The 11,273-nt window shown below is 36.6% G+C and overlaps 1 protein-coding gene across 4 annotated transcripts in view; it reads right to left on the bottom strand.

Annotated features, from left to right (window-relative positions):
- Positions 1 to 2,573: 2,573 nt before the first annotated feature.
- The window catches only part of ZBTB44 (zinc finger and BTB domain containing 44), a 51,797-nt gene continuing 43,097 nt past the window's right edge, over positions 2,574 to 11,273 (bottom strand). Inside the window, exons 3-6 of one of the 4 annotated variants that reach the window (XM_055581162.1) lie at positions 11,117 to 11,201; positions 7,290 to 7,453; positions 5,597 to 5,897; positions 2,574 to 3,837 (exon numbers count right to left, since the gene is read on the bottom strand). In XM_055581162.1, the coding sequence (XP_055437137.1) occupies positions 3,558 to 3,837; positions 5,597 to 5,897; positions 7,290 to 7,453; positions 11,117 to 11,201 (830 nt within the window). In that variant the 3' untranslated portion in view covers positions 2,574 to 3,557. The remainder of the gene's footprint in view (positions 3,838 to 5,596; positions 5,898 to 7,289; positions 7,454 to 11,116; positions 11,202 to 11,273) is intronic. The other 3 variants (XM_055581163.1, XM_055581164.1, XM_055581165.1) reach the window with 3 other exon arrangements.

Below are 11,273 nucleotides of genomic sequence, written 5' to 3'. Positions count from 1 at the left end.
GATTAAGTATGAGAATAAAAATTAGTAAGAAGTAAAATAAAACTGAAAGAGTTAATACGGCTTCCAAAGGCTCCCAGGGAACCACTTATACATCAGGAGAGGCTGGCTCAGTAGTCAGAAGGTAACAGAGTTACCAACAGTAAGTACATTAGATGTGCTGGATAATTCTTTCCACTTGGTAACATATTTTAACAAAACAGAAGGGTTTTTTGTTTGTTTGTTTTTAAAACCTAAGGGCATGTATCATAGCAAGGAACCAGAATGTAAAGTTCTGTAAGCCAGAATGTAAGAACAAATGAGGCTATTTAAACATTTTAGTACACTTTATCTCACTGAAATTGAGAACTTTAAAAAACTGGTAATGTAACGAAATAGATAGCTAATTACTTAAGGATTACTTTCAAAATAAGAAACACTCATTTAAATATATTTGTGGGTGATAACCTCCATCTGCATCCCTTTCTTGAAAACTTAAAAAAAAAAAAATGAGCACTAAATTTTTGTTTGTGAATTAGCGCAATCACTAACATGCCAAGTGCTTTCACTGTTAGAACACAGCCTTATAAAGTGGAAAGGATGCCTGCAGGTGCTGAAACACCCAGTATCAGAGCACACATCTCTGCTCATCTGTGAAGTATGTATAGCATACCTATTTGGTAGCTTTAAAATGAAAATAAATGTTTTTATTATATAAAATCCTTGGTTTAAAAAGGCAATTTATCTTGCATCCTAAAATTTAAGCCCTTTAAATATCACAAAGTTACCTCATGGGGCCTAATTTAAGCAAGATAGCTACGGTATTCTTTTAATTATTTTTTATTTTTTTAAAATATAAATTTATTTTAATTGGAGGTTAATTACTTTGCTATGCTATGGTATTCTAAACTGGAATTTTTTAAATGTTCAATTATACTGGTAATTTCTGATGATGAGACAATGTAACAGGTTTTCATCTCTTTGTAATTTTTTCTCCATATATTCTGGTAAAAATTATACATCCATGCATCCTTCTCTTAGATGAATTTTAAATAAATCTAAGTAACATTATATACAATTATTTTCTTGCAGCTTAGTTTCTTAAAACAGGCCCATAAGCTAAGTAACCTTAAACTGTGTATCAAGAAAAATGTAGAGCCTCACTGAAATAGAAAAAAAAGGCCTTTGTTTATATCACATGTTAAGTATTAGTTACCTGTATTGGTAAGATGTGGGGAACAGACAACCAGCAATAAGCATTTTCACAGTAGGTCCAAATGTCTCATAAAACTTGGAAATCTGTATAATTTGTAATTACCAATGAAAGTCTAAAGTTTCCATCTGGGAAAAAATAGCCAGTGATGGTAATCCTACATTCTGAGAACACAGAACACCTCAGAACGGGCAAAACTGTGCAGGACTCTCAGTACAAAATTCTCAGGACAGGGGGTATGCTAAATTACTTTCAATCAACCAATCTCCAAGTTCTGATGTATCTTCTCATCAAGTCTATTTTCTTTCCTTCTTTTCTTCCTTCCTTATTCTAAAAAAAAATAACTCTTAGAATTGAGGGCAACAATGACTCCTGGTGATAATTTCACTTACTCTTGTCTTGTCCATATAAGATTTTAAAATTAACCTTGAGATTTATCTATTGGTAGGCCTAACAGTTTCCAAAGAATCTATATAATATTAAAAATAAAAATTCCTGACCTTTCCAGTTGAGACACAGCAGTACCGCTATTAATATCATATAGTCTTGCTGAAGAAAAGTAATTCAACCTACTGATAAAGAAGCATAAATGATGGAGGGCGATCATAATCTGTATGTGTTCATTTTCCTTAAGGTACTATAGCTATTTGGGGAGCAAAAAGGAAACAACAGGCTCTTGAGTGAGAAAAGGAGTTGGAAACAAGTTAAAAACAGCAGAATATGAAAACAAAAAGAACATTAACCTAAAAAAAACTTCAAGGAGTTCACTTTCCCTTCCTTTACATTTGTAAGAGATAAGGTACAGAATGAGCCAATCAAAAAATGAAACAAATCACTATAACTTAAAAAATTTTTATTGAGGTCTAGCACCCAGACAAAACTGAGATCTTGTGTTCTGAATAAGAAACTGTATTTTCTTTTTCTAATCTAAATCAGGTGTTTTCATAATGATTAAACTCTGGGTATATACATAGAAAAAAAAGTTACTCAAAAGATCATTGTTCATGGACTCATGAAATTTAGGATCAAGGTAAGCGATGCTTTAACGGCACCAGGTAAAATATATACTCCAGTCTAAAGTATCATATGTATTTCAACTATAAACCAGGAAGTTTCATTTTCTTTTAGCAGCAAGAGGTAATATTCATTACCTTAAGGTTTTTAGTTTTTCTTTAGTCTTAACAATTTTTTCCCCCAAATAGATCTGAGTCACAGATCATCATTTTATAGCCTCTTCTCTTCTACATTATTGCTTACATTCTGTAAAAACTATACTAACTGCTTTCAATATGACATTTGGCAATGTCTAAAAATATTTTGGAATAAGGACAATATATCACTGTCACATGGTATTTTGTAAACAATCTTAGTTGGGTTAAGAACATAGCCTTAACAGAGAATTCTTTATTTTGTCCAAACAGCAGAATGAAAACATCCTCAATAATACACAAACCTATATATAAAATATAGAACATCTCCAGTATATTTCCTTTTTATGGGATCACGCCAAGTATAGGCAAAAGAAAGTACTGTTGACAGGGTAAGAATAAACTGATCTAGGCAATGACCTCATTAGCCAGGCATTAACATTCAAAGACCAGGTAAACAACGATTTTAACCAGAAAAGCAGTATGAAAGAGTTCCTATGAAGCTGAGATTCACACACTATATTCCCCATTCCTGGTCTCTTCATGCACAGCTTGACTCTTCTCAACCGTGGCTCTCTGCCATCTTTCAATAGAAGAAAGATAATTTGGAGAGTACTATTATAAAGGTACAGGGAATACCTATCCCAATACCAAACTTTCACCATAAAAAATTATAATGACAAAGCTTAAAAAAAAAAAAAAAAAAAAAGAATACGTGGAATTTCAGAAGTACACACCCTAATAATTTTTAAGAAAGCTCACCATAATATTTCCAGAAACAACAGGCTTTACAGAAGATTGTACAATGTCCTGTGTATAGGAGTAACATCTATTCAGGCCATTTGCCAAATTTGTTTAGTAGTATGTTTCTGGTGTACCCTTTCATTTCAGGAAGGTCAGTAATCATCTGATTTCTTCTCAACCTAATGGTATGTTGTTAGCCTACTCCTGATGATGGAAGAGGAAACTGATATAAGTGTGACGTCAACTGCTTCCTCTCCTTAAGTTTCAGGGTTTCTACTGTATTTCAACACCATGTTATTGTGCACTTACAGAAGCAATCTCTCAGTCACGAAAAATAAAACATCAGTTGCAGGACTTACAAAGTAAAAAGGGAGATTTTTCCAAACCCTTTTTTTTTGCTTAAAAAATTAAATTCAAATGTACAAGACCAAGCACAGGCACTTTCCAAAAATTAAAAATGAAGCCAAACTATGAAATTACTCAATAGTTATAGAAGACAGCTCTGATTTTGGGGGGTCATCTCTGGTTGCCTCGGCACAAGCACTGGTCTTTGGCTGCTCTGGCATTTCTTCCTCCTTTTCTGTCAGCCCAAGAGACCCCAAGGGAAAAGTGCTTTCACAATTCTGGGTCGAGGAGACCTGTGAAATTACAGGCATTTGAACAGAAGAGTTGCTTTCAAAACTGTGTTCTCCAAGATCATATTGAACAAGGGTCTCTTCTTGCTCCTGGTTTAAGTAGTCCGGTACTAGGAAATCACTAGGTAAGAGGCAAAGGATGAAACAGGTAGTTAATTTTCAAGCCAAGAATAAATAAGACATAATAAAAAGACCTGATTTGTAAAACAAGATTGGGAATTTTCATTCTCTAATTCTTGAATGAAGATTATAACTCCGGAATTTTCAGCTTCTAAATTTTCCTAAATATGAGCCCAAACCATCCATTAGAACCCAAGTATATCAACTCTCCCTACCATCACGAGAGACAGATCACATTCAGTGCCACTGTGGACACCTAAACAGCCTTTCTCCTTCTATGTAGAAGAGTTTCTGCGCACAAAACAAACGCAAATAGCATGTTCATTTAAACAAAGTTCATTTGAATAACTTATGTGTAACCTTTCTTGGATTATACACTAATTATAAGGTATATAAACCTAGCTTTTTATTACTTCTTGGATATAGTTAAACTAATCCTCATGCATAAATGATCTTATATACAATCTACTATATAGAAAAATGTAAAAAACTACTTAGATGCTTTATTTAAATCTTTACTGTTGAACAAAAAAGTTCATTATACTTTATAATTTCAATATCTAATATACTTTAGGTTATTTTATAATTTTTCCACTATTAATAAAAAAATTAAAGTCTGCTCATTTGCAAAGCAATTTAAGATGTCCTCGGTTATAAAAGTCTTCAGATGTTAAAGAGTGGAAGACAGAGGGCTCAGCACAGGGAAGATACAGAAAACAGGCTGTGCAGTTAACTGGGACATGATTTTAGTCTTGAACAAACTTTGATATGTCGTATATAATATAAGTTTAGTGATATAATAACCAGACACTCAGAGTCAGAAATGATTACATTCGACAAAATGTCTGGCTTTAAGAGAAAAACAAAATCAATGCAGGAAAAAAATTTATAGAAAAATAAGATTATAAAAATAAAGGTGGTGTAAAATTTGATTTCATTTTATAAGAAACTAAGGATTCCTACAGATGTACAATTCTGATAAAGTATTAAAAATAGACAACAGAATTTTATATCTAGAGGAGACCTTGGCAATCATCTTTAAAGCTTACACATTATCCTTCTCTAAGTTCAAGCTTCTTCATCTGTGAAGTGATATGTTCAATCATACCAGCAGGGAGCGGCAGAGCCAGAACTAGAACCCGATCCTCAGCTACCCGATAAATCAGAAAGGTTAACTCTATCATACATTTTTAATATTCAATGTATGGAGTTCTAAACTGAAAGAAAAAGAGGAAAACTTCATTTGATGTAAACTATCAATTATAGTTGCTGCTGAAGTTTCTCTCATTATTTAGAGAAGGAAAAAAAAAAGAGTCGTCGTCAAGAATTTAACCAACATCCAAAGAATGAGAAGTAATCCACTGTCACCAAGTATCATCTGACATGGTAAATTTTCCAGTCAGGTCTATTTAAAATCGACTACAGAATTACTTTAACCTTATATTAAAAAAAAAAGCCAACAACAAACCGCCCCCCCACAAAAACCCCCCAAAACCCAAAACAAGTGGTCTATCTCTGTAGGAAAAGATTTCTAATGCCAACTATAAAAGTATTTAAAACTGTTTATACTTAGTAGAATTAGCAAAATTTTATCAGGAGATCAGAGTGTTATTGGATAGTGGGAATTTTTAAGGAATGTGATTGATTAGCTGGCAACCTGATTAAAAAAAACAAAACAAAACACAGCAGGCTGCCCTAACAACAGGAAGAGAGAGTTTAGAAAGCAGTTTCCCTGGTTCGGTTTTCGTTGTGCACCTCACCTGCTCTGGAAGTAGTTTGCTAGCTCTGACGCTTCATGGTTCAGACTCCTCAGGTGCACGATTAAATTTCCAGAGTTGGTGAACATGGCGCCACATGTTTTGCACTCGTAAATCCGAGGCTTGCGGATAATGTGCCGGGAAACCCTCATGTGGTGTTTATATTCCCCGAAGGAAGTGAAAGTGGCACTACATATCTGGCACCGGAAACAGCGTTTACCTTCATGCTTTAGGCGATGCATCTTTAGCGAGTAAGCCCTGGTGAACTTTTTCCCACAGCGGTCACACTGAAATGGTTTAATTCCTATAAAATAAAGCGATACAAAATATTATCTAAAAACAAAATAAATGGAAATGTCATAAACTTCACAAATTTCTGAACTGTAATTTTGTAGCAACAGATAATCTGAAAAGATAAAAATCATCAGCAGAAACGAGTCCCAAATTCAGTATCTTAGAAAAAATACAAAACACCTGAAAAGTCACTAGTGTTTGAAAAAGCAAGCAAGCAAGAAAGGCACCATGGGGTGGGGGTGGGGTAATCAAATTGATAAATACTCCATTTGATTTTTGAATTCTTCCAAATCTTCTTAGACTTCAAAATACAATTTAACAAGAGTATTTATTTAAGCAGACCCCAGTTCTTCACCTATTATTATTTCATTTCATTAAAGTAGTAAGGTTTCTATCAAGAAAATGTGTAAACTGATCAGTTATCTAATCTTAATTTCCTATCTCAGAGAAAAATGAGAAGAAAAAAGAAAATTCTAACATCTCTGAACATAATTAGTGATTGTAACAGAGCTACCTTTGGTTAAGTTTTGGGGTACTTGATGTAATAGTGACATAAATATATAGAAATTAATATATGAAATGTAAAGCGCATTTATGGTCTCTTCCAATTCATTATCACAGTTTCAGCAAAAAAATTTCAAAAACCTTCAAAACATAATCTGTTGATTCAACAAAGTCAAAGGGAATTAGTGTTAGCACAGGATTGTTATACCTATCTGAAGAAGAGGAAAGTGAGACAGTTAAACAGCTGAGAATAGTAGCCAAGATTTCTTCCTTATCAGAGGCCAGTGTTCTACCTATAAGAATTTTATTGCCTTTATGTGGACACTGAACTTAAGTTTCAAGTATGTTCTACACATCATTTATCCAAAATCTTTTTTATGCTAAAATAATACTGCAAGGCTGGTTGAATAGGGCACAGAGAAACTTCTCAGGGCACAGAGAAATTTAGCATTGCACAATTAAAATAAAATTATTGTATTTAATTTTTAAAAACACTTTTTATTTGGAATTACAAACTTAAGAAAAATTAGAATAGCACACAGAACACCAATATATGCCCTTTTAACCCCATTTGCTTTACCAAATGCACTTGTGCTTTCCTCCCTCACATATACACACAAGTATCTGATCTCTTTTTCATGTATGTCATGTGCACATCACACTTGCCCCCAGTTCCAATCAGAAGACTTATTTATGCCTGTGGCCAATGTATTAAGCAAATATCTTTCTCACAATGTCACAAATCAGCAACAGAACTGAATTTATCTGTTCTCACTAGACTTCCCGGAGATATACTTTTTCCTAACTCAAAAGCATCTGTTTACTATTTTTAACTGGAATTCAAAAATAAAATGTTCTAGAGGGTTCATTTATGCCACAAGAGGAACGATGGCATTACCTGAGTGGATCAGCATGTGCTGCTTCAGGTTCTGAATACGGGTGAATCGCACCCCACACGTTGGACACTGAAAAGGTCTATCTGGACCATTGGGACTTGGCCGTTCTGTGCTGCTGGTGGAAGGAGCAATGTAGAGTTGGTAGGGATACTGAACATTTTCCAATCTAAAAAACAGACCAAAGAAGGCAACCAGGCTCTGATTTTTAAGTTCAATCACCAGTTCTGCACAAGTTTAAATGAAAAAAAGGAAATAAATTTAAAAGTTAGATTACAAGCTTCATTTATAATAAGAAAAAGTGTTACTGTCCAGAATGTCCAACATCCTAAGTTAAGCAAAGACATGTGACCAAGATCATATAAACCATTTTACTTTAGGTACCCTTAATCTAATAATCTTTTTGTTCCTACTACTGCTTCAATTCAGGCTCTGGTCAATATATGGCTATCTCTTTCTATTTTGCCCCACACCCCTTTCACAGTGGTCTGATTAAATCAGTCTCTTGGTAACAGTCCTGTGATGGCTCCCTGCTATCTTTAGAATGAAGCCATACAAGACTCCTCATGATCTGGGTCTATATACTTTTCCAGTCTCATTTCTTGTCATATTCCCCAGACATACCCCTACCAAGCAGTTCCTCCTTAACACTTCTCTCTCAGTGCTGTGCTTTCATATATTTAATTTCCTCTACCTGCCTACCCTTTTTGCTTAGATAACACACCAGTCATTTTATGAGATGTAGCCAAGAAGTTAACCTCCTCCTCCTGAAAGCCTTCCTTGATTCATCAGTGATTTAGGTAGGTACTCTCCTATGCAGAGCAATAGACTCCTCTGCAGATCACTCATGATTATCTGCTTACTTGTCTGTTTTTAACCTCTCTCCCGGCCCCAATGTTGGCGTGACCTGAGGACAAGGGTAACGTTTCATTTCAATATCCCCACCACTCAAGAGAGTATCTAGTACAGAACAGACAACCCCATTCATGTTTGAAATTAAGGAAGCTAGCGAGGCATATTTCCATTTGCTTACACCTTCAATAACTTACTCAAAGGACTCTGGTTCACAACCTGCTCTACCAGGTTATCTTCTCAAATACAGTAAATCATGTTTGAATTCTTTGAATCCTTCGAGTTTTCAACAAACACACTTCTTAAAGTCTGTCCTGGACTCTAATGATGAGGAGTTACTGCAGTGAAGTTTTATATTCAGTGGTCAAAGACAGACAATAAGCACACAAAAAAATGATCAGAACAGAGAATTAAAGTTGAGTGACCCAACAATGATTGGTGCTGTTTTACTTTAGACTGGTGGTCAGGAAAAACCTTCAGAACTGACAGTGATCTGAAGAATGAAGAAAGAAGGAGCAAAGTAAAAATTAGGGAAGAAAGCATTTCAGGCAAAAGAAAGGCCTTAAAATGGCAGGCCTGCAAACCAGAACAAAAATGGACTACTCCAGGAACTGAAGAAGGTCAGCATGGCCGGAACGTGGTCTGTGAGGAGTGTGGTCTGAAGGGCGTCAGGCTAGAATCACATCATGTACGGCTTTCAAGGCATGGTGAGGAGTTTAGATTTAAGAATCTACTCATTTCAATCCCAAAGAAAGGCAATGCCAAAGAATGCTCAAACTACTGCACAATTGCACTCATCTCACAAGCTAGTAAAGTAATGCGCAAAATTTTCCAAGCCAGGCTTCAACCGTTTGTGAACCATGAACTTCCAGATGTTCAAGCTGGATTTAGAAAAGGCAGAGAAACCAGAGATCAAATTGCCAACATTGGTTGGATCATCAAAAAAGCAAGAGAGTTCCAGAAAAACATCTACTTCTGCTTTACTGACTGTGCCAAAGCCTTTGACTGTATGGATCACAACAAACTGTGAAAAATTCTTCAAGAGATGGGAATACCAGACCACCTGACCTGCCTCTTGAGAAATCTGTATGCAGGTCAAAAAGCAACAGTTAGAACCAGACATGGAACAACAGACTGGTTCCAAATAGGAAAAGGAGTACGTCGAGGCTGTATATTGTCACCCTGCTTATTTAACTTATATGCAGAGTACATCATCAGAAAGGCTGGACTGGTTGAAAGAACAAGCTGGAATCAAGACTGCCAGGAGAAATATCAATAACCTCAGATATGCAGATGACACCACCCTTACGGCAGAAAGCAAAGAAGAACTAAAGAGCCTCTTGATGAAAAGTCAAAGAGGAGAGTGAAAAAGTTGGCTTGAAACTCAACAATCAGAAAACTAAGATCATGGCATTCAGTCCCATCACTTCATGGCAAACAGATGGGGCAACAGTGGGAACAGTGACAGACCTTATTTTTTTGGGCTCCAAAATCACTGCAGATGGTGACTGCAGCCATGAAATTAAAAGACGCTTGCTCCTTGGAAGGAAAGTTATAACCAACCTAGACAGCATATTAAAAAGCACAGACATTACTTTGCCAACAAAGGTCCGTCTAGTCAAGGCTATGGTTTTTCCAGTAGTCACGTATGGACGTGAAAGTTGGACTGTAAAGAAAGCTGAGCGCAGAAGAATTGATGCTTTTGAACTGTGGTGTTGGAGAAGACTCTAGAGAGTCCCTTGGACAGCAAGGAGATCAAACCAGTCCATCCTAAAGGAGATCAGTCCTGAATATTCATTGGAAGGACTGATGTTGAAGCTGAAACTCCATTACTTTGGCCACCTGATATGAAGAACTGACTCATTTGAAAAGACCCTGATGCTGGGAAAGATTAAAGGCGAGAGGAGAAGGGGATGACAGAGGATGAGATGGTTGGATGGCATCAATGACTCAATGGACATGAGTCTGAGTAAACTCCTGGAGTTGGTGGTGGACAGGAACGCCTGGCATGCTGCAGTCCAAGGGGTCGCAGTCAGACACGACTGAGCGACTGGACACTGAACTGACTGGACACTGAACTGAACTACTGGAGAATTTAAAAAGTTTGCTACTTAGAACAGCAACACAATCTGACTTAACGTAAAAAACAAAATTCTGGCTGCTACATGGAGAAGGACTGGAATAGAGGGGATCATGAAATCAGGGGCCAGTTGAAGGTTACTGCAGTAGTCAAGGCAAAAGGTGGTGGTGACCTGGGCTGGGGTGGTTGCAGCAGAGCTGGAAGAAAAGTGGATTGACAAGGAACATGTTTTGGATGCAAAGTGGAAAGGACTTGTGGATTAAATACAGGGGTGGGTGTGAGGGAAAAGTATCAAGTATAATTCACAGAGACGCTGTTGAAGAAATCTGGGCTTGATGATGACATAGTTTACTGAGACAGGAAGACTAGAAGAGCAGGTCTGAGGGAGGAGGTGGAGCACTGTCTTGGTCTTAAGTCTGAAATGGCCCTGCTACATCTATGTGAGGATATCAGCAGGAAGGGTCAATGTGAAGACAATGACCTGGGAATCACGAGTATAAGGAAAAGGGTTTGGTGAACTGTTTTGGTCGCAGGACAGGTGCAATTATTTTTGGCTTTGCATACTACATGATCTCTATTTCAACCACTCAATTCTGCCATCCACAGACACAGCATGGTTGTGTCCCAATAAAATTTGATTTACAAATAAAGGTGGTAGGAGAATTGGCCTGTGGGCCACAGGTTTGCCAACACCTGAAACAGATATTATTTAAAGCAATGGAGCTGGGAAGTTTAAGAAATACCTGAAAAACCTTGTCTAATTTATTGGCTACCTCATGATTACAAAATATATAGAAGTCAGGTTTCAGTAAACTTTTATGTAATCCTAGATAAAATGCTTGGATTCACAATTACACACGGAACCCTTACAAGAAAACGTCCTACTGTGTTGGTACTAACCGATCATCATCATCTACGTGAGCGCTGGTGCTAGAAGTGCCCTGAAGCGTAGGCAACCCTTCCGTGATGCCTTCATCTACTGAGCCTGTGAACAAGAGGACAGCTGTCAGTACTCTGGTGAAATAAACAAACCAGGATATATCAATTGCAAGCTCTG

Source organism: Bubalus kerabau, chromosome 5 (assembly GCF_029407905.1).
Source record: "Bubalus kerabau isolate K-KA32 ecotype Philippines breed swamp buffalo chromosome 5, PCC_UOA_SB_1v2, whole genome shotgun sequence".
Classification (NCBI taxonomy): domain Eukaryota; kingdom Metazoa; phylum Chordata; class Mammalia; order Artiodactyla; family Bovidae; genus Bubalus; species Bubalus kerabau.
Note: the sequence above shows the minus strand (reverse complement) of the source record. Positions and strands in the feature narration are given on the sequence as shown.